General features: G+C 36.2%; 2 protein-coding genes across 5 annotated transcripts in view; one reads left to right on the plus strand and one right to left on the minus strand.

The window, feature by feature from the left end:
- Positions 1 to 705: 705 nt before the first annotated feature.
- On the plus strand, positions 706 to 11,671 carry SMNDC1 (survival motor neuron domain containing 1). Of its 2 annotated transcripts, none has more exons than XM_011363756.2 (6): positions 706 to 927; positions 2,171 to 2,290; positions 6,841 to 6,983; positions 7,589 to 7,750; positions 9,549 to 9,702; positions 10,160 to 11,671. In XM_011363756.2, exons 2-6 carry the CDS (start codon positions 2,171 to 2,173, stop codon positions 10,295 to 10,297), a joined length of 717 nt encoding a protein of 238 aa, XP_011362058.1. In that variant the 5' UTR covers positions 706 to 927; the 3' UTR covers positions 10,298 to 11,671. The 2 variants fall into 2 exon arrangements, with proteins under 2 accessions (XP_011362058.1, XP_011362059.1); XM_011363757.2 differs by lacking the exon at positions 706 to 927 and adding an exon at positions 4,843 to 5,032.
- A 4,755-nt stretch (positions 11,672 to 16,426) lies between these two features.
- MXI1 (MAX interactor 1, dimerization protein) overlaps positions 16,427 to 21,217 on the minus strand; it is a 73,243-nt gene continuing 68,452 nt past the window's right edge. For all 3 annotated transcript variants that reach the window (XM_011363758.2, XM_023532730.1, XM_011363759.2), the window contains exon 6: positions 16,427 to 18,965. In XM_011363758.2, coding sequence (XP_011362060.1) covers positions 18,802 to 18,965 — 164 coding nt within the window. In that variant the 3' untranslated portion in view covers positions 16,427 to 18,801. The remainder of the gene's footprint in view (positions 18,966 to 21,217) is intronic.

A 21,217-nucleotide genomic window follows, 5' to 3' on the forward strand; every position in this document is an offset into this window, starting at 1 on the left:
TCAAAAAATATATACATATATATGGAAGTATTCACACCACTGTTTATCATTCAAGACTGTAAATTGGAGCTTGTTCCCTATTAAGCGAGATTAACCTATGCAATTAACTTAATTAAAACCAAATAGGTTCTAACAAAATAGATTTTGAATAAATCAATCTCTCCAATAGGTTCTGCCACAATTTAATTAGCTTTTTGTTGCTACTAAGGTTATTATTATATAAAGTGGTTCTCAAACTTGAGTGACACCGGTATTACCTGGAGGGCTTGTTAAAAGAGGTTGCTGAGACCATCCCCAGAGTTTCTGATTCAAGTCTGGGGAAGGTGTTGAAAATTTGCATTTGTAATAAATTACCAGGCGATGCTGACGATGCTGGTTAGGGTATCACACTCTGAGAACCAACCACTAGTATAAATGCTGCGTTAAACCTCTCATCTGCTCGTCTATGAAGGTACCACGATTACTCCCGTAGGAACCTCAAGAAGGGTCTGACAACACCCACTACCAAACAAACAACCCCACAACTCCCCCCTCATGGCCGGAACTGATAAGACGAAGCTACACCCGGCGCCTGGCGCAGCCCTGTTACGCCATTTCCTTCCAACTAAACCCCGCCCACCCTCCGCCCCAACGCAAGGGCAGGCGGCCCACAGGGCGCTAGGAGTCACGTGAGGCGGGCGACGTCTCGCGAGGGTTTTTAACCTCTCGCGAAACTTCATCCGCCTCTGTCTTTTCCTCTTTCTAGTGCCCGGCTTTCCTCCCCTCCCCCTCATCGCCGACCGAGTTCTTCCTTTACAGAAGGAATCGCCTTATTGTCGCCGCGGAGATATTTCCTGCTGCTGCTGCTGCTGCCGTTGCTGCCGCTGCCACCCCTGGGCTCATTTGCCCCGAGCCCTTCCCGCCGCCCCGTCCCCAACCGTACACAAGGTAACACACCCGGTGAGGGGGAGAGTAAGGCCTCGCCTGGCTTCGGCCTCCTCCGAGTCGAAGCGGAGGCCTGAGGCCGAGGAGCCGGCCACCCTGGAGAGGCCCGGGCGCCGACAAAGACTGTTGGGAGCCCCGGTCTCTTCTCCCACCCAGAGTTGAGCCGTGAGCGGTCCCAGCCAGAGTTGGGGCCTCCGGGCCGTGCCGGCAAACCTAATTCTGGGAACCCGTCGGGTGGGGTTGGGACGTGGGAGGCCTCTGAAGGACAGTCTCGGCTGTCCCGGGCAGAGCCTGTTTTGTGGGGCTCCGGCACTGCTGGCGTCCTCTCGGTTCGTGCGTTCGGTTTTCCTTGAGGGTGATGTTCGAATTTTTTAAAATCATGGTCTGAAATAATCGGCTAAGTTGTGGCGGGCTTTTGAGGTCTTTGGGTAGTTGGGAAGAGAGCAGCCCGGCCTGCTCTCACCCCTTTGGCGACCTTCCAGATTCCAGGCTGTCGTTGGACGGGAACTGTAAGACAGAGAAGGGTCCTTAGAAACCCCATGTGTTTGGTGATAAATCGAGAAAGGATTCTCTCGTATCTTCTTTTCAGGAGAAGAATGAGCCGGGTTTGGTGAAAGGCACGTTCCTTAAAATGCTTAAATGGAAGAGTACTTTTGCTGTTTGTTTTACTGAAGGAAATGCATCGGCACTATTTAAGAGACTGGGTGAAAGATTTTTGCTCTGGAGAAGAGATTTTTAAACACTCTCATTAATTGAATAATTCGTGCAGAGAGACTTGGGTAATTTAGTCCCAAAGCCATTTTTGTTTGGTTTTGGAAATATTCTTTAGTGCTTGTAAATGTCTTTTTTTTTTTTTTTTTAAGTATTGACGCAATAAGTAATAAGTAATGTTTTGGGGGCGTTTGGGGGGAGCGTGAAGATATAACATCCCAATTAATTAAACCCAACACAGTGCCTTCCCTATTACAGGAGTTTACAGAAAATTAGAAATCCCTTTTCCTCATCACTTACTTTTTTTTCTATTTCCTTATGGCATTTATCTGACATGTTTATAATCTTCACTATCCATTCCCTTGAAGTCTGTAGTTTGGCTCAGCTTTTTTCTGAACTAAGGGTAAAGGTGATGTAGTGGCAATGAATTATTATGAATTGGGAGAATTGATAAGGTTTAATTCAGGCAGACAGGGAATTATTTTTTTTTTCCAAGGTTTGTTCAGTTTTCATGGCCTTACCCTCCCTCCCCCAGATGTCAGAGGACCTAGCAAAACAGCTGGCAAGCTACAAAGCTCAACTCCAGCAAGTTGAAGCTGCATTATCTGGAAATGGAGAAAATGAAGATTTGCTAAAATTAAAGAAAGATTTACAAGTAAGTATGAGGGGATACTTACAGTTATATTGTTCAAAAAGAACTTCTTTGTTTTTAAAATGATTTATTGCTTAGAATGGACAGCTATCCAATGCACCCTTTTGGGGTGGTGTTTACTGTCCCCCTTTGTGTATATGTGCATAGTCATACATGGCTTGTTGAAGTAGGGTTGCTTCCTCAGTGTGTGTATATATCAAAATGAGTGAGGCGTTGTCCTTTGTTATGTAAATCTTGTGTGCTCATATAACTTTTAAAAATAAGTTGATTTTAGAAGTCTCTCACACTTTCTAGAGAACAGCTACATAGAACTTTACTATGGAGAAAGTATTTTGACTTTTAAAAACCGGGCAAAGGAAATTTAGTTCAAAAAGGAACTAAAATTAAAGGAGGAAAACGTAACCTGATTAAGATTCTTTTTAATGCTACAAGATTCTTTGAAGATGAGAGTGCATTTGTGTGTGTCAAAGCTGGAGGGTAACACCTTGTATCAAAAATACGTAAAAATATTTAAAGAGATACTTGTTTTCTGCATAAATGTTACATAATGTTTGAACTTAAGGCTAGGTTTTACAGTGTAATTACTGACACTTGTTGCAGTTAAATTGAATCTGTGAAAAGATCTTGTTTTGTTTGTCAATGGGAGAGTTCAGTAGGTATGAAACCTGCTTTTAAAAACCTGCACTCGGGTTTCAAGACAAGTCCATAACATTAAATATCTGTTCTTTCTCAAAACACTAGGTTGATTAATAAAAACACTGTATATCATATTTGTAAATATATGTGACTTTTCATCTTGAAAAATTTGAGAACTTAAAATTCTGAACTTGATGTTTTGGAAAGCTTTAAAAGATATTTTGATTGGATGGTCTACCTTTACTGATTCAGTACAAAACTTGAATCATGCGTCTTAAGTAATCCTTTCCTTCCCTTTATCATCCTTTTGTCCATTAAATTACCAATATTTTTAGGGATATTAGAAGTGCAAACAAATGAAAATGATATGAAATGGGGTCCAGATTCAGGATTCTGAAAGAGCTTATCTGGGCACAATTAAGATGTTGAATATTTTCAGGTTCGAATTCTAAATTGAGAATAAGCTCGATGAAGTTGCAATGGTATGTTATTTTAAAAAACAAAAAACAGGACCTCTTCTCAGTATGTAGAAGTCAGGCCAGTGGATTTCAGGGTGCCGGTTAATAAGGAAAAGATATTTGGGAAGAAATTTTTCTGACTCCCAGGCCAACTTTCTTCTTGCCTCAAAGAGAGATCCTGGCATGCCCTCATCTTTTACCAATCTAAAAGTCTCCTTCTTTTCTTTGAAGGAAATAAAACATTGTATGCAGTGATGTGTATATTGCCTCCTGGTCTTTGTGGAACTGGTGGAGGGGAAGTTGGGAATGAAGGTTGAAACATTATTGTGAGGTCTTTTTAATATTTCCAGAATAAATTGTCAGAGTCTGGGTAGAATTACCTTACTGTGACATGATCTATAGTGGAAGTACTTTAGGGAGAGAGAACGTTGCGGTAGGCTTTGTAAGCACGTAAATGGCTTACTTAGGGTTCAGTTAATAATGACCTGGGGGTCATTTATCTGTAAATATCCTCTTTGCTATAACCACTGTACAATAGAACTTTCTGTGATGATGGAAATGTTCTATATCTGTTATGCCATGTAGCGACTAGCCACACATGGCTATTGAATATTTGAAATAAGGCTAGAGTGGCTAAAGAACTGAATTTTTATTTTTATTTAATTAAATGGTCACTATGACTACCATATTGGGTGGCACAGATTTAGCAGCTTAAATTCTAACACTTTAGTACTAATACAGAATGTTTTTCTTGACGAAACTTGATCCTAGTTTCTTTTCCTCTTAATCCATCATGGAAAAAAAAATTCATTTTGATTACTAGATTCAAGTCTGCTGTGAACTGAAAACTACTCAGAGATGGAAGGCATCATTGAAGAGTAGATAACAATTCTGAAGTGTTTGGATATCTGCTTCCACGTAGTAATGTCTCCATTGTCTATAGTTACAGCTAGTATTTTGTTCATGGGTTTTAAAAAAATATATTTTTATCTTCTCTGCTTTTATGCCATTGATATTTAATTCTGCTTTTTATATTTGCGGAAAAGTCTGTTCAGACCGATGACTGAATTTGTGGCCTCCTTTGTTTTCTTGTGTTCCTCTTACGGAAGATCCTTACCCTGCTTATGAATTTGTTTACCCTTTCATTTATGCCAGAATACTCTTTCTGCATTTTTTTTTCAGTGACTTCCATTTTGCCAATAAAGCTTCCGTTTTTATCCTTATGTACTGTCTTTCATACAAAGTTACTCAGCAGGCAGCAAATTGGTCTACTGAAGTTCTCATTGCCTTTCTTTTTTCACTTAAAAAAGTGGGTACAGTAAAATCCAGGCTAGCTAGCAGACTAGATCCCCAGGCAACCTATGACAATCACAAAAATCGTCAAATTTATTAAGCTGTTTTGCTGAATAAAACTGGTTCTAAAGGAGGCAGGGGTCAAGTCACTTGTCTCATATATTACAGTGGCTCTGTGCATCCCCGAAACGCCTTCCTTCAGTAAGCAGAGTGCTTGAGTGCATCCCCTTTGACCTGCTGATATGTAGATCACAACATCTGATGCTTCCTGGAATTGCCGATTACTGTAACTGCTGCCCATCTGTCAATGAAGGAGCAGTTTCAGAACTCAGACTTGGGGGAGGAAAAGTAATTAATGGTATGTACCTTTAAGAACCCCCTCATAAATAAAATAGTTTCTCTATTACTTTGGTCCATATGCACATGTGAAGAAAAAAATTTAGAAGGGTCTTCATAGTTTGTTGGGAGGGGTATGTAAAATATGGCAAAGTGAAAAGACAATTAGGGATAAATGCTGTGGATTTTTTAAAAAGTCCTTTCAGTGCAGGGCTCTGGAAATTCTTTATAATATGCACAGCTTTTCAGGACCCTTTTCTTTGATGAAAATGTGTTTCCTTGTGAAAATATAGTTGGAAAATGGTCAATACTAAGCAGAAGAATTCTAAATCTGTGACCTACAAATGCACAATTCATGTTTGGGCTTTGGTAGATAAATGATCGCTAGTTAGATGGAATTATTTAATGATAGGGATTGTATGGGCTCTTGAGTCAGGCTTACTAGATTACATTCCTGGCTCTAAAAGTGGTTCATTAAAAACAAGAGTGGATAATTTACTCTCCTTTGTATAGTACATGCTATATTTATTTGGAAGTTCTTTGCTTTATTTGCAAAAAATCATCTAATTAAAAGGTATTTGAATAGCTACTTAGCATCTAATAAAACTTCATTAAAGATATTACTTTTCTGAATTTTTAAATTGAAGTCTTTTTTTTTTAATTCACCAAACTGACCTTTCTCCAAGGGCTTAATATCCTTCCCCTTCCCCCTTTAGGTTCAAATATTAATTTTGAGAAATAGGAAGATTTAGAATCTTTAGGAGAGAGGTAATACTTAACTTTCTTGGCTACTTAACCAGAAGTACTATTAGAAAATTTCATTGAGAACCAGAAGAAATTCAACACAGAGTTTAACTTTGCTAATTTTTCTCCCCAAACACTTAATGTGATATTTTAAGGTATTTTATATGCTATAGTGGGGGAACAGGTATGTAGGTTCTTAGATAAGATGATGCATAATATGGGTCTTCATTCAAGTAAAAATATAGCAGATAGGTAGCAGATCTATCACTTTGTACTATATTTTTACCTTTTTAACCAACCTTACCAAACACCTTTGAATGAAGCCAATATAAACCTGAATTAGAAAAAATATTTGCCACACAGAAAGATATTGCCTGCCTGTGTGTGTGAAGATTTAGTTTTTCCTTTTAAATGAAGCTGTGCTAATGTGCTTAACATTAAGGTATTGGGATATTTTAAATCTGACCTGGTAACTTGCTTACTTAGGTGAGGTAATCTTTATAATAAATGGATAGGAAAATTACTGGCTTTTTATATATGCTGACAGTATTTTAGTATAAATATGTATGAGCAGGAACATTTTTATCACTAAGAGTGTTTTAGGGTTTTTGAGAGTGGAGCATGTTGGCTAGTACTGTAATGCCCTGTAAAACAGTACAGTTGCATGAAACATATGTGACAGTGATATGAGATAAAAGTGATATTGAATCTAGCTCAGTCCCTCATAATTGACTATTTCTCATCTTTAGATCTCTTCAGCTAAAATAGGCACTTAGAAGTAAGACATGATATAAACTCAGATCTACTCTTATTTCTCTTAGTATTTGAGGTTAAGTTGAAAGGCAACTCTGTGGATTTAAATCCCAGCTCCACCACTGTATAAAATGCTATAACTTAGTTTCTACATGGGGATAATCACAGTACCTGCATCCTAATATTGTTATGAACTGCAAATAAATACGTGTAGAGTACTTAGTGCTATATGGTGTGAGAGCTGTCATTGAAACTGAAAAGAACTTGCTGTTGAAAATAGGTGACAATGTGAACTATAAAAATAATGTTATGATTTTTGTTTTTCCTTTTTAGGAAGTTATAGAACTAACCAAAGACCTTCTGTCAACTCAGCCTTCCGAAACTCTTACAAGTTCAGACAGTTTTGCTTCTACTCAGCCCACTCATTCATGGAAAGTAGGAGACAAATGTATGGCAGTCTGGAGTGAAGATGGACAGTAAGTGTAGAAAAAAAACTCTAACTATAACATGAAATAATAAAAATACAATGGTAAGATGTTTTTATTCAGTTTGAACTACCCTATTTTAGTCTTTCTATATAGACTATGGTTAATAGAGCCAATTTGATTCTTGGGTGGTTATTAATATAGTTTAGTTTTGAGCTTTAGATTAAATTTTGGGGCAGAAAAATGGCTTGGATCCTAGAGGAAAGAAAACTGAAAGCAAAGGGAAATGAATGAATGTTTTTAAAAATAATCTAAATTCTTTTTTCCTTAAATTGAAAATTGAATGGTCGGCTATATTAAATGTCTGTGAAATACATATACTGAAATGATGTCTATATACCTTTTCTCAAAGAGATTGACTAAAACACATTTAGTAGACATGTAAGAGACTCTCCTGGCAATAATATAAGGTTTAGGACTTCCTTTTAGGATAGCAGATGGCTAACTCCAAATACTCTTGCATTATCTTGGTCAAAGGGCCTTTGATTATAGAATTTTCATTTTAGACACATGTAATAGTAGAATCACTGCAGTATGTCTTGTAGGCTGAGTACTAAACCTTTACTCACCTGCTTACAGCCATGATATCTTTACAGGTGTTACGAAGCGGAGATTGAGGAGATAGATGAAGAAAACGGCACTGCTGCAATCACTTTCGCTGGCTATGGCAATGCTGAAGTGACTCCACTGTTGAACCTCAAACCTGTAGAAGAAGGAAGGAAGGCAAAGGAGGACAGTGGCAATAAACCCATGTCAAAGTAAGTGACTTTTTAGCTTTTTAAGTGTAATCGTCCCCATTTGGGTATTTGAAGTGGTCTGCAGAATCTGTTCAGGCTAGATTAGGGTAAAAAAGTTAATAATACTGTTTATCATTCTTTTGAAGATTAGCAGTATAAAGTCATTCTCTGTATTTGTATGCCTAGGTAAAGTGAGGACATTTTGGTTCCCATTTAATGCATTCAGTAAATACTAAGAGGATACTGTGTACATTCTCACTAAACCAGGTGCTGAGGTTCTACCATAGTGAAGAAGACCAACTTGGCCCATGGCCCTTCTCTTGACTGAGCTTATAGAGAACAAAACACGTAATTAAAGAAGAACTTTAATAATAAAGTATAGTAGTTATGAAGGAAACATAATGGGTACTTTAAGGGAACAAGGAAAAGGTACCTAAATTGCACTTAGTCATTAGGGCAAATATATTTTGAGAAAACGACATCTAAGCTGAGATTTGAAAAGGAGTTAGCCAGATAATGAACTAGAGTGAGACTTTGAGCAAGCTGCTTATCTTCTTTTTCCTCATGTGTAAAATAGGGACAATAGTGTCCACAGTGTAGGGTTGTGAGTATTAAATGATAGCATTAATAAAGCATGTAGTACAGTTCTTGACATGTAGTAAGAGCTCAGTAAAGATTTACTTTTAAAAAGGGAAACATAGAGGTAACAGAAAGAAATTCCTGAGGAAAAAACTTGGGGCGTGAAAGGGGGTGGTTTGACAAGAGAATGGATTAGAGAGGTAGCAGCAGCCAGATCATAAAAAACCTGGATGCCACTGATGCATTTCAAGTAGAGGAGATATGGTGTGATCAGCTTGAGCTTTCAAATGATCAGTGGCATCCCCTAGGTGTAGATGAACCCAGGGAATAGTAGGGTGAAGTGTGCAGTTTGACAGGTATTTCAGAGGTAGAATTAACAATATATTGGTTAACTTCTGCATATTTACCACATTTTGCTGTCTTTCGGATTTGTCAAGAGGTTTTAAAATTTAAGTTTCTGTATGTGATTAGAATTTAAGAAAATTGTCATCTCTTAAAATAACATTTAAGTGTCCCAATAAGAAAATCAGATTGTAGACCATCATCTCTAATTTTAGTTTTTGTCATCTGTATTAAAAAAACACTTAGCTTCATAGTGGCGATTTATGATACAGAAGAGTCTAGATCTTAATGCCTCTTTTTTAAAGACCTCTTCACCCTTTTGGTAAGAAGTCAGTGTTAATTCGGCAGAAATTATTGAGAACTTTGGACTCTGATCTTATTCAGTGCTTTTGGAAAACCCCAGTTGTTTTCGTTTTAAGAATTGTTAGGTGTGATTTCTCTTTGTGCTGCGCTGTGTTCTTCCAATCTAGATGAAGCAAGTGTTTTCATCTTTATCGAATCTCCATATACTTTTTCCAAACGCAGTGTGTTATACTTGCTAACTGTCCATTTAGAAATTGATAAAAAATTAGACATCTGTTGACACTCATTCCTAAAACAACAGGCCAAAGCTATATAAATGTCAAATAAGTCATAGTTGAAATATTTGATTTAATGGGTAATAGATTACAGTTATGTTTGAAAGTTTCCAAGGATGCTATGTATTTCAAATAAGATCCAGTCATAGTGCTGGGTAATTGGCATTGATGTTATTGCTTTTATTCATGGGAGAAGAGTGTGTCAGTTTATTAGTGTTTTCTATTTTGTTTTTTGGGGCTTTTTTTCCCCACTGCTAAATAACCCCAAGGAAGTTCTTTTAAGTCTTAAGACTTGACATTTAGCTGTTATATCCACACAGAAAAGAAATGATTGCCCAGCAGCGTGAATATAAAAAGAAGAAAGCTTTGAAAAAAGCACAAAGAATAAAAGAACTTGAGCAGGAGAGAGAGGACCAGAAGGTGAAATGGCAGCAGTTCAACAACAGAGCCTATTCTAAAAACAAAAAAGGCCAGGTTAGTAAATTCTTTTACCATACTTTGTAAATATGAAAAGTGCAGTTTTCATTAAAATAACTTTAAAATGAAAAAGGTAGATTAAAAACACGTAACTGGATCTTGAATTCAGAACTCTTCAATCTTCAGTTTGGCTTATTGAAAAAAATCTCCATTAGCCACTGTCTTTGCAATAGAAGTATTATGAATGAGAGTTTATATCAGGAATTAGAAAAGATCTAGGTTCTTTTCCTTCTATAAAGTAAAATTTTAAAACTTATTTACTACCTTACATATCACTTAGAAGGGAGTGTATTGAAGCATACCTGCTTTGAACATGCCGTACACTGGACATCACTGGTAGATTTTATTTAAAAGCACTCAGGTTCCCTCGATGTACTTTTCCTTCTAGATGTATTTTATAATTTTTATTGTTTCTAAAACTAATGAGGAATGGTTTCTGTTTCATTTCCCCCAGGTAAAGAGGAGTATTTTTGCTTCACCTGAGAGTGTAACTGGCAAAGTTGGAGTAGGAACTTGTGGAATTGCCGATAAACCTATGACACAATATCAAGATACCTCTAAATACAATGTCAGGCATTTGATGCCTCAATAATCAGAAAAACTGTTGGATTTCATCTCCACAGGGCTTTACATTTACCTTTTTATCCTTATATTTTTCTAAAGGTAAATTATTTGTTAGATGAGTAAGGAAGATAACATATACCATTGTCGTCATTGTTTGGACTTCAATAGAATGAAACTTGAAATTGCATTTGATAACTGCTATTCATTTAACTTTCTTCACCTCTACTACTAGTTTCCTCAAAGTTTGTTGGATAAAGCAACTTTTCTAGATAAATGCTTAAATAAAGCACTTAGATGAATTGTTGATCTTCCTACTATCACGCCCCCACTTAATGGATGGCATATACTTTTTGTAAACTCCTAACCTGGAACTTTCAGAACCTTTGAACTTGCCACATATTCTAGCAATTCACTGGAACATCAAGGTAAAACAAACACCAGACTGCTACAGAGATCTTTTCATTTTTTTCCCCTTACTTCAACTTAAACCTAGCTATTGCCCAGTTAAGCCTAAAAATAGGTTAATTTGTAAATGGCAAAGTTTGAGGTTTTTCCTTCAATAACTTGTTTTGTAAGCCTATTGGGCCGTTTCTAAAATCGATTCAGCTCTTTTATTCTTTTCATTGAGTTTTAGGTTTATGTAAGAAACCATGTTTAGGACCCGCTACCTTTTCTAATTTTTTTTTGTACGTTTGCTTTTTTCCCCATGTTTTTCACTTATGGTAGTGGTACCATTTTTTTGGATGTGTAATGTTTATATGAGAAAACAAAAAGCTGATGTATAGCCCTGTATACAGTGTAGATACTATTTTTGTAAAAAAAAAAACAAAAAACCAAGGCTAAATTAATGAACAAGAGTACTGAATGTTTCATCATTAAAAATTTAATGTATTTCTTGTGCATTAATCTGACCATAATTTCCCTGTATATTATGTTCATGTAGCTGAGTGTAATTTTTGTTAACTAGATCAAGTTGTCAGCATTTGCTGGTATAAGCCAACATCACAGTTATCCTGATTTGAGTTTAAGCCAAATATATGCATAGAAAAGGGTCTTCCTGTTAATGGAAGACAGTGATTTTTAGGATGTGTTAATTTCAGTTTTTGTATGTTTAACTTTTATTAAATAAAGTGTTTTTAAAATCTCCAGGGTGTGTTAACAGAAGGGTGAAGTCTTAGCTGCCAGCATTGCTAGTGATTAAACATCAGTGTACTTGCATACATCATTTCCACAGAAGAAAATATTGAGTATGACAAAGGTTTCAATAAACCCTTATGTACTTCCTTTCCATTAGACATAAGAAATTAGATTCTAAAGGGCAAAACTTAAGGGCCTGTTCTTTGTATAGAGTTGTTTGTAAAATTTTGGTTTAAAGGAAAAATAAAAATTTTTATTTCATGAATTTTAATTTTTTTGGTAAATCGAAACTTAGGAGGCAGCCATGAGAAGTAGAATTCTTCATCTCACCTCTCCACTACCCTTCCAACCCACAGTGTAGAGCATGTAGGACAGTATGAAAGGTGAAGTATTTTAGATACAAGGTACAAATTACAATAGAAAAAGGCTACTCAACCTGAAAAATTTCTAAATAAATATGCTAATGTAACTAGTTGTAACAAACATCCTAATATACTAATATTCAACAATATCCTTGAAGGATTGCAAGGAGATTCTTTTAATTAAAAAGCACTGGACAGATTTGGTATAATTTATGTGGCCATACAAAATGGTTTTTGGTGAGATTACCTTGGTCTGTATGATGTTACTCACTTGGTGTCTGTATAGACAAGACTTGTGTTGTGCCTTGTTTGACCCTATGGGCCTTCCTTTCTGCACATTAATTTTCCTGGAGGGCTTTGCAGGAGGAGGAGAGAAAAGGAGTAAAGGTGACCATGTTGTTAATAAAATACATATTTTTAGTAGGCATGTATAGCATGAGTTCAGGAGCTGTTGTTTCAAAGACCTAAATGTGGCTCTTTGAAAAGTGCTAGTGTTGGGATGATAGTGTCTCCAGATTAACACAAAAGTTAGGATTCCTGGGAAGGTAGAGTACCTGTCTCAATGTGTGATGCTAAAGATGAGAAGATGCTTGAGAAACATACCAACAGTTTATTACATATGAAGGTAGTTAAACTGAGTATTCTAAAACCAGATATGATGCTTGGTCTTATGAAGCTTTGTTATAAAATTTAATGGAGAGTTTCCTCTCTGTGAAGAAAGGAGACTGGAAGCTCTGACAGAACTGTCAGTCAGTCAGGGCCCCCAGTAAAATTTTTGTATGTCTCTTCTCAAAATTTGTTGTATTTCTTGAAAAATTGGTTGTATGTCTCTTCTCAAAATTTGATATTTGACTTGGTGGTTATTAAACATTTCAAGGAAGGAACAGTCCTAACACCTCAAAAATAAGTAAACGAAATTTAAACTTTTAATATTAGTCACAGATAACATGCTTTTAAAATTAACATGTAGGAAGGCCATATTGAGAGAGCAAGGGCTCTGGTGCCAGACTGCTGTTTGAATCCTGGCTCCTTCCTTTATTACCTGTGTGTATAACTCCTCTTTGCCTCAGTTTTCTCAGCTGTAGAATGAAAATACCTGTTTTGTTAAGCTGTAAGGATGAGCGAGTTAATGTGTGTAAAGTGCTTAGTAGAGTACTTGGAATATGGTAAGCACTACTGAAGTGTGTGCTGTTACTGTGCAGAGTATTGGTGAATATGTCTTCCTTAATTTGAACAGTAGTTCATCTTATAATGTATAATGCCCATTACTTACAATTTGTGGTCCCTAATTATAAATGTTACCAAATTACCAAAGTTATATATTAAGTACATCCTAGTAAAGGTTAAAATTTTTGTATTAGAATATCTTAGGGCGTGTTTCTTAATGGGAAGGGGGTATAGATTATAATAAAACCACCCCTAATGCTTGTTTGAAATTAAGAGTGATTTCTGGATCTGGGTCTTTCCCCAGACCTGTCGGGGCCAGGGTATATCAGGGTAAATACTCCACAGATGATTCTGATGTACATCCCTGGCTGATAACCATGTTTTTGCTTAAATGTAAAAGCAGTTTGATTTGTGAAATGAAGGAAAAATTACCTTAAGTGGCAGTTTTCTTAGCCCAGTTAAGATGATGCATCAAACTAAAATGAAATACATTCATTTATTTTAACGACTCATTTTTTTAAATGCTTGTTTTTCTCACAAGGAAGAGTGTTTATGTGTGTGTTTCCATTACAATGCAGTCTTAATGCTGAGTATGTCTGCCTTAAAAATAGCAAAGGAAAACCAAGGTAATGTAAAGGAAAATCATTGTTTTGTAAATTGTGTGTAGATTGTAATTACAAGAGGTGAAAAATACCACTTGAAAATTCAGCCAAAAAATATTTTTAAAGCTTTGACTTTGCCGTAGATATTAACTGAAATATAAAAAGAAATCTATTAAGGCCAGCAAGGTTTTATATTTGTTTAAATATCCACTGAATTGTATTAACTATTTGTATTATACTATGAAGCAACCAATTACTATAAATGGTAATTTACAAGTTCAACAGTAAATGTGGACATTCTTTATATCTAGGATTTTTGAGTTGCAAGTTAAACTGAATTTTTACTGCAGTGGAGAGGAAGAGCATAGCAGGCAAAATAACAGGTAATATCATAGTTTAAATAAAACCCAAGTAATTGAATCCCCTTATACTATGACTTTTTATAAAGCATATCTGTATAGATAATACATTAAAGAGGTTCTGAAACCCAATATTGACATTCTAAGAATTTGTTTTGGCCTAGCCAAAATTTAAATAGTAAAAGAAAACAAGATGGAAAGTGTTAGATTTCAGTGAGGTTCTTCAATTGCCTTTTGTGCCTTTCAACTTACGAATATAAAGATGGTTCCTTTGTGTTTGGATTCTTATCTTTCAATTCCCAGGAAATAAAAAGTGACAATTTACTTCCACCAAATTGCTCAGTTCATTTTTATGAAACCAGTACAGACTTAAATTACTGAAGTTATAATTTGTTTACTCAGTCTTTAAGAGCATAGCTAAAGAAGCCATGGTTATACTCATTAGGATAAAAAGATTGCCAAAAATCATGGTTATTATTTTGCTGGCTATGATTTCCCTCTCTTGGTGAAACTGATGTGCTTTTGTTTTTCCCCCCTTTCAAGCCCTGTACTCACTTTAGCAAGATGCAGTGAAATTCTGACCAGAGAAAAAGAATTCAGGCTTGGAGGAAACGCTTGACTCTTATGTCCTTGGAAAACTAGAGTTGAAGTCTGAGATCTGCAGCTAGGCTAGTCTTTAATAGATGGTAATTGTCCAATTGTTCATTGCTCAGAAGTATGCAGGAAGCAGGAGTAAGTATCCATTTGGTTCTTTTGCACAGTTTTTCTCTCCGAAAGCAATGGTCAGGTTTAGTTGACCTAGCTTACAGTGTGAGATAAAGCTAATTTAGAAGAAACTGACTTCTCAAATTTGTATCTTTTATATACACTTTAGAGACATTTCATGGCTTTTGTTATGTTTTTACAATGCTATTTTGTGCCTTGGTGTGAAAATCTAGAATATCGCAAATATTGCCCTGCCAATAAAGATATTAAGCATTCCTTCATAGCAAAGAGCTAAGAGCTTGAGGAAATTCCAAAATTTTAGGAAGTTAGCTGGTAGTACTTTACTTTAAAAGAGCTTCATTTAAGCCATTTTCCCTAATAGTTTGATTTTATAAAAAAGTAAAACCAAGAAGTGAAGTAGTCAGCTAATACATATATTTTGGACTACACTGATTATTTAAAAGAATCAGATGTATTCCACAAGGAAACTAAATTCCTGTTACATCTGATACATGGGCCAGGAAGATTTTATTTCCTTGGCAAGGCCAGCAGTAAATATTAACTAGGGTATTTAATTATTATGCAATGGTTACTATCAGTGTACAGCATACTCAAGCTTAGGTTAGCCCTTTTTTTTTAAATTTAAGAAAGACCAGGTAATCACTAAAACCGATAATATATCAATCTTATAAAGCCTTTATTTAAAAAATTCTGTAGGACATCAACATTGACTTCTTACAAAGTATAACCTGCCATTGAATTTTGTGAAAATGAGCCATTTTACTTAATAGAAATAGTGTTTTTCTGCAAGACCCACAGTCAGACTACCTAAAAATTCAAGATTAAGGATGAAGAGATTTAGAGGTTGCATTCATCAGAAAATGTAGAGAAGTACACACCTCTCAATTTTCTTTTGGTGCTACAAACTCCTAGATGCAGAAGGATGGTGGGGAGGGGTGGATTTACATATATCAGTTTTAATCCCTAAAACCTTTTGAGATAGAGGTAGTATTTATCAAAACTCTTCAGGAGGAAACAGTCTCCCTGAAGAAATTAAGTAACTTGCCCACCATCCTCGCTGGGATTTAAAGTGACAGTAACCTTTGTTCTTCCCACATTATGCTGTTTTGGGTAGACAGTATGGAATTTTTGAGGCGGAAGGATAAAAGAAGACAGGAAAAAAGGCACCTAGCTGCCTTTTCAAGAGAAAGAAAACAAACACCAAAAACAGTTTTCTCATGAGAGATGACCCAGGAAGCAGTGTGGCCTTAGATTAGCAGCTTTGCCTTACTTATCCTACCTTTTCAAATTCCTTCATAATGCTAAAAACTCACTGTTATGGGGACTAGAAAAGGCATTTCTACTCAATTTCTCATACCTAATCAGAAACTAGAGTAACGACTTCAGAATCTTCTTCAGTAATAATATGCACTGAAATAAGATTTACCTATACCTGTTAATATCACTCAGGTATTGTAGTGGGGACTAAATAGGAACTTCCAGACTTGTTTTCAATGATGTATGTGTAGCCAAAGGGATTCCCTAAGAAGTTATTTGGAGAACAAATAATGAAAAATAGCCTTGTGTTCTTCCTGAAAGATTATTGCATACATTAAACCACCTGCAGTTAGGTTATGTGGATTTCTCAGTCAAGAAGACACCTGTTTAAATTATAGAACAGGAAATGGCAATGATTCAAATTGCCATTAATTCTGGACTACAGAAGTAGTATCAGCATATTTATGTGACAGTTGTCTCTCAAGATGTGGATGCTCATTTATGTTTTTTCCTAGAGAAGAGGGGTACAATAAGCACTCGGGTATTCTTCATTCACAATTTTTATTTCTTGCAATTAACTTTTGTATCTTCAAAGTCGATCTGTCTCTTAAAAAATTAATACTTCTTACTCATCAAACAATCCACCTCCCTCCCCCAAGGAAAACAAACCCAGGAAAGGAGTAATTTAGGGGGCAGTTGAAATAGGTACTCTAGGTTTGTGACAAAGGTGACAAAGGCTTCTCAGCCCACCATCCTATACATATACAACAAAATGGCAGCACCTCAGATTCACCTGAATGAAGTCCCAAATTCCAGCCCTAGGCAAGTGATGCAAATGAATGCCATGGGAATAACAAAATGGAAGCTGAGTCACTGGCTTCCATTCACTTTCCATGGTAGTAGAGTCTTCAAACTATCTCACTTGGGAAAGTCAAAAGTAAGCAAATATAGAAACATTTTAACCCAGCCAGGAGTTAATTTTAAATGAAACCAGGAATAATTTACTGGGGCCACAGAAATGAATTTGTGTATCATGTTTTTCATTAAGTCCCCAGCACCTGAAGTAGCAAGTTTTAATAACGGGCTCCTAAACGCATGCAGTTTTTCACACATCTACCTCAAAGAATTTCTTCCACTCAAACATAGCACAATCGAGAATAAAATATTTTTGGAGGCACAGGAAGAGCACAAGAACAAGTAAATATATGCTGAGGCCTTGTGTATGACCAAGATGGTACACTTTGTATACAGAAGCAGTGAAAGCTGTTAAAGTGCTACTTACAAAGGATAGTCTAACATTACACACACAACTCAACTGCACTGCTAAATATGGTTGTCTTTATTTTCTTTTTCCTTGCCCAGCCCTATCTAAACAAAACTACAGGACTGAAATTAACAACCCATTAAAATCAGCAATAAGTTATGAAAATCATAAAGCTTTTTTTTTTTTTTAAGTAATTAAGGGTAGTTAACTTATTTAAAGTATACAAGTTCAAAGAGCCAAGGGTAAGGTCTCCATGAAGGCTTCCTGGGATAAGGGAGAGGGCTAGGGGAGAAAGGAGAGTTTGAAAGACAAAGAGAACACATGACATCAAAGTGCAGGCTAGGAATTTCACTTAAAATAACATTTCTGAAAATATTGGTAAGAGCAACAACAGCACCTGCACAGTGGGACTGTAAGGAAGGAGAGAGACTGCCTGTAGGAAAAAGGAAGCAAATTTTTACATTAAAATGAGAAGTGCGGAACAACTATGCTAACTATGATAGTGTCTGCTATAGATATCAGATGGTTAAGAGCTGATAAAAGATAATGATTCTAAAAGAAAACAAAAACAGCATTGACCTTTATTCTACCTAGCCCAGACCTCATTCATTTTGTGCACTATAAGGAGTGAGGTGTGAGGTGTTTTATCATTATCAAATGCTGCATCAAAATAGATGATTTTTTCCCATGTGTTTTTCCACTATAAAAGACATCTATGTTTTTTATGGACAAGCTTTAAAAAGATGTCATTTTGGTTTTCAACACATATAAACAGTTATCAAAATCTGAAATAAAAATCCTGCCGTTGCTCAGACCTCGGCCCGCAAATCTGCGTGCACAACCATCTGGCCTACACAGACACAGAGGCATATGGAGCTTTTACCTTCTGGCCCCTCAATCTGAACTCAGGCCCTGTGTGGTAGAGGCTGTCATGCAGACTGCCCCCATGCTGCCCAAGGGCCTACAGGCGGCTAACTGTAGAGCTGGCGGTTGGGTGTCCTAGTGCTAACAATGCAGGATGTAGGGTTAGCTTGCTTAGCATGGAATCCAACAGAAAGCTGAGCTGCATGATGATCCCTTTCAAAAGGCTTCATGGGAGTCTCTCCTTTTGCAGAGTATGAAAAGAACTTTTTTTTAAATTAAGGAATTGATCATCCACAGGCTTCATGATAAGCTGTCTGAGGCTGTTTTAATAGCTCTTTAGCTATTCAAGATTACTGCCTGATTATCTTGTCTTGTCTACTATAGATCTGATTTTGTTTTTAGGACCATAAAGCTCAGGAAGGGTTCATAATCCCATCCTTAAATGTGTCTACTCAATGTAGTATGAGCAAACTAGAAACAAAAAAAAGAGGATGGAATTTCCAATGTCCTCTTTCAAATCAACTAAATCAAATCAAAATTTCACACGTTTTCTGCTGCCATTAGAAACTGTGATTTTCAAAAATGAGTATTATGAATATTTGTTCTGCTGGGGAGGCTCTGCCCCACTTTTTGCTAAGTATTTGCTTAAATAGAGGTCTTCTGACCCTTTTGTTCAAGTATAGTTTTATTTAGTTTTAAAGAGGAGACTGCATCATGAATCCAATTTAAGAGATTGTTTGGATTGAATTGGCCCAGTAAATATTTTGCCCTGCACTGTTAGGTCATGCTGGGTTCTAGGAAGTGAACGAAAGTTTGACACTGGCACTGGAGTAACCCTCGTCACTCCCAATACTCTGCAGGCTGCTGTGGTCATCAATGTCACTGATGCTGGTGGTACTGATATTGTCCACTTCTCCATGGGAGAACTCTGTGCTTTCAACATCCACTTCAATCTCCTCTGCCAAAGGGAAAAAAAGAATAACGTTAATAATCTAGTATGCATGCACTTTTCAAAAACTAAGAGGGCATGAGGAAAAATGATTACTTTTAATAATATAAAAAATTATTGTACAAGCTTATTATCAGTGATGTCTGGAGAACAAAAGAAACTGAAGGTGAAGAGACAGGGATATATTTGCAAGAGAATGTCTAGTATACAGTGGTGGTCTCGATTTAGGCAGCAAGTTTACTAAAGCCTTTGACGCCAGTCTGTCTGGACCTCCCACCAAAAGCACTCGGCCGGCCTATTTGAGAATTAGTGCTTAATATTAAAAGATCCCAACCCCAAGTGGTTTAACAACATCTGTTTTGCATTAAACTAGAAACTAATTCTCAGTGCTGTTTATTAATCAGAGTTGCCTTAAAAGAGGAAAAAAGCATAAACAATACAGGCAAACTAGAAAATTTATCCATCTAGGCCTTTGGTGGTATCATTCTGTAGACAGTTCTACCAACTTCTAGGATTCGTCATATGGGATTTGTTTTCAATTTAATTTTCTTACATTAAATGTAGCTTGAAATGAGGGCCTGACGCTTAAAGTCTCTGGATTATAGTGAGAGCTATAATAAAGATTATAGTAAAGGCATTTCAATGGTGGTATTTAACTTTACTTCAAAAATCAAACATGACACAAAAAAACAAATACATATGACCAGGCTATTGAGAGATATCTTAATTGTTAAATACTACATATACAATCACCAATAATAAATGAAAAGCAATGCACATTTAAAAAAATAAAAGGCAGTTGAAAAATTGTTTTCTCCCATAACAGAATGAACTCAAGGTTCTCCAAGTCTCTTAAAACAAACTCAAAGCCTGATGTTTCATATTTGGCACTGACTTTAAGGGTTCACACTGATTGCAACTGCTTTAGGAAAAGTGGATTCTTGCTGAGCTCAAGAAGACAGTAAGTTATTTCAAAGAGTAATTTTCAAAAGGGCTTGTTGCTTCAAAAAGTTTTAGAGATCTGTTTCTAAAATGCAGGCAGCTGTCCAAACAAGCTGTACAAATAATCCTATGAATTCATAACTTGGTTTCATACCCATAATGCTTCGCAGGCTATTTAGTGTTTCCCACTCATCTAACTTACTATTGAGAAATAAAATCAAGACACCTTTTCTAATAGAGCATGCTGAACTCAATCAAAACAAAGTAAAATGAGAGACTGCTCTAGCCAAATGGACTAGAGATATTAGTAGAAGTTACTAGGAAAAACGGCTGCCAGATAAGGATAAGAACATACTAGCACCCTGGGAGTACTTAAATAAGAACTACAATGATGAAGATACACTCTAAAATTTGGAGGTTGGTAGGTACAAAGAGAAAACAGTAGGAAGAGCAATTAAAGCCTGACAAGGTCACAGAGCTGGTAAGCAGTAGAAGACTACGATCAAGGTCTACCTCCTAATTCAGGGATATTTCTGCTACACCTCATGGTCACAAATGTATCATGTCCTAGAGGTTCACTGCTCTTGCCCCTGGTAAACTTTAGTTCTTCAAAACTGAGTGCCACTTAAAAATTAACTTTTACATAAGCAAAACAACAACAAAAACCCAAGGACTTCTAGTATTGTGTTAAAAGGAATCCAAAACCAATTTGAAAGACTCCTACGGAATATAGGAAATTTGAGTATTAAAAAGAAAAAGAATGATTACAATGGATTGGAACACATTCAAAACATGAAAAGAGTTCATAATATGATCAAAAACAAACAGCAAAACAAAAAGCCCTGTCACCTCTGGAGGTTGCTAAGGTACCAACTTATTCAGAAAATTGATAAAGCAAAAACAAAACAAAACAAGCGTTTACCCCTTCTTCCTTGTAGGGACTTTATTTCAGAGTAACCTAAAACTTGATGAGGAAACGTTGTTCTTTACAGAAGAAAATGAAAACAAATGTAAGAAGAATAACAATTAGAAAATCACTATTTTGTGACACCTAATGAAATAATGATCAGGGCAATAATCATCAATGATTTCCAAAACTATTAAGTGAAAGGTTGATACATCTGCATAAATGTATCAAGATGATGTCACCTGAACCTCTTAACCAATGTTTTCACTAGAGTGGGACAACTAGACATAATATTGATGCAACAGGAAGTACATTGCACCACCTTTGAAATATTCTTGCCTCGAAAAAAACCAAATTTTATAAAGCCACTAGATCTACCAACCAGTTTACAGGAAACATGAGAGAGAGAAAA

This window comes from Pteropus vampyrus, unplaced genomic scaffold (genome assembly GCF_000151845.1).
Source record: "Pteropus vampyrus isolate Shadow unplaced genomic scaffold, Pvam_2.0 Scaffold89, whole genome shotgun sequence".
NCBI classification, from domain to species: Eukaryota; Metazoa; Chordata; class Mammalia; order Chiroptera; family Pteropodidae; genus Pteropus; species Pteropus vampyrus.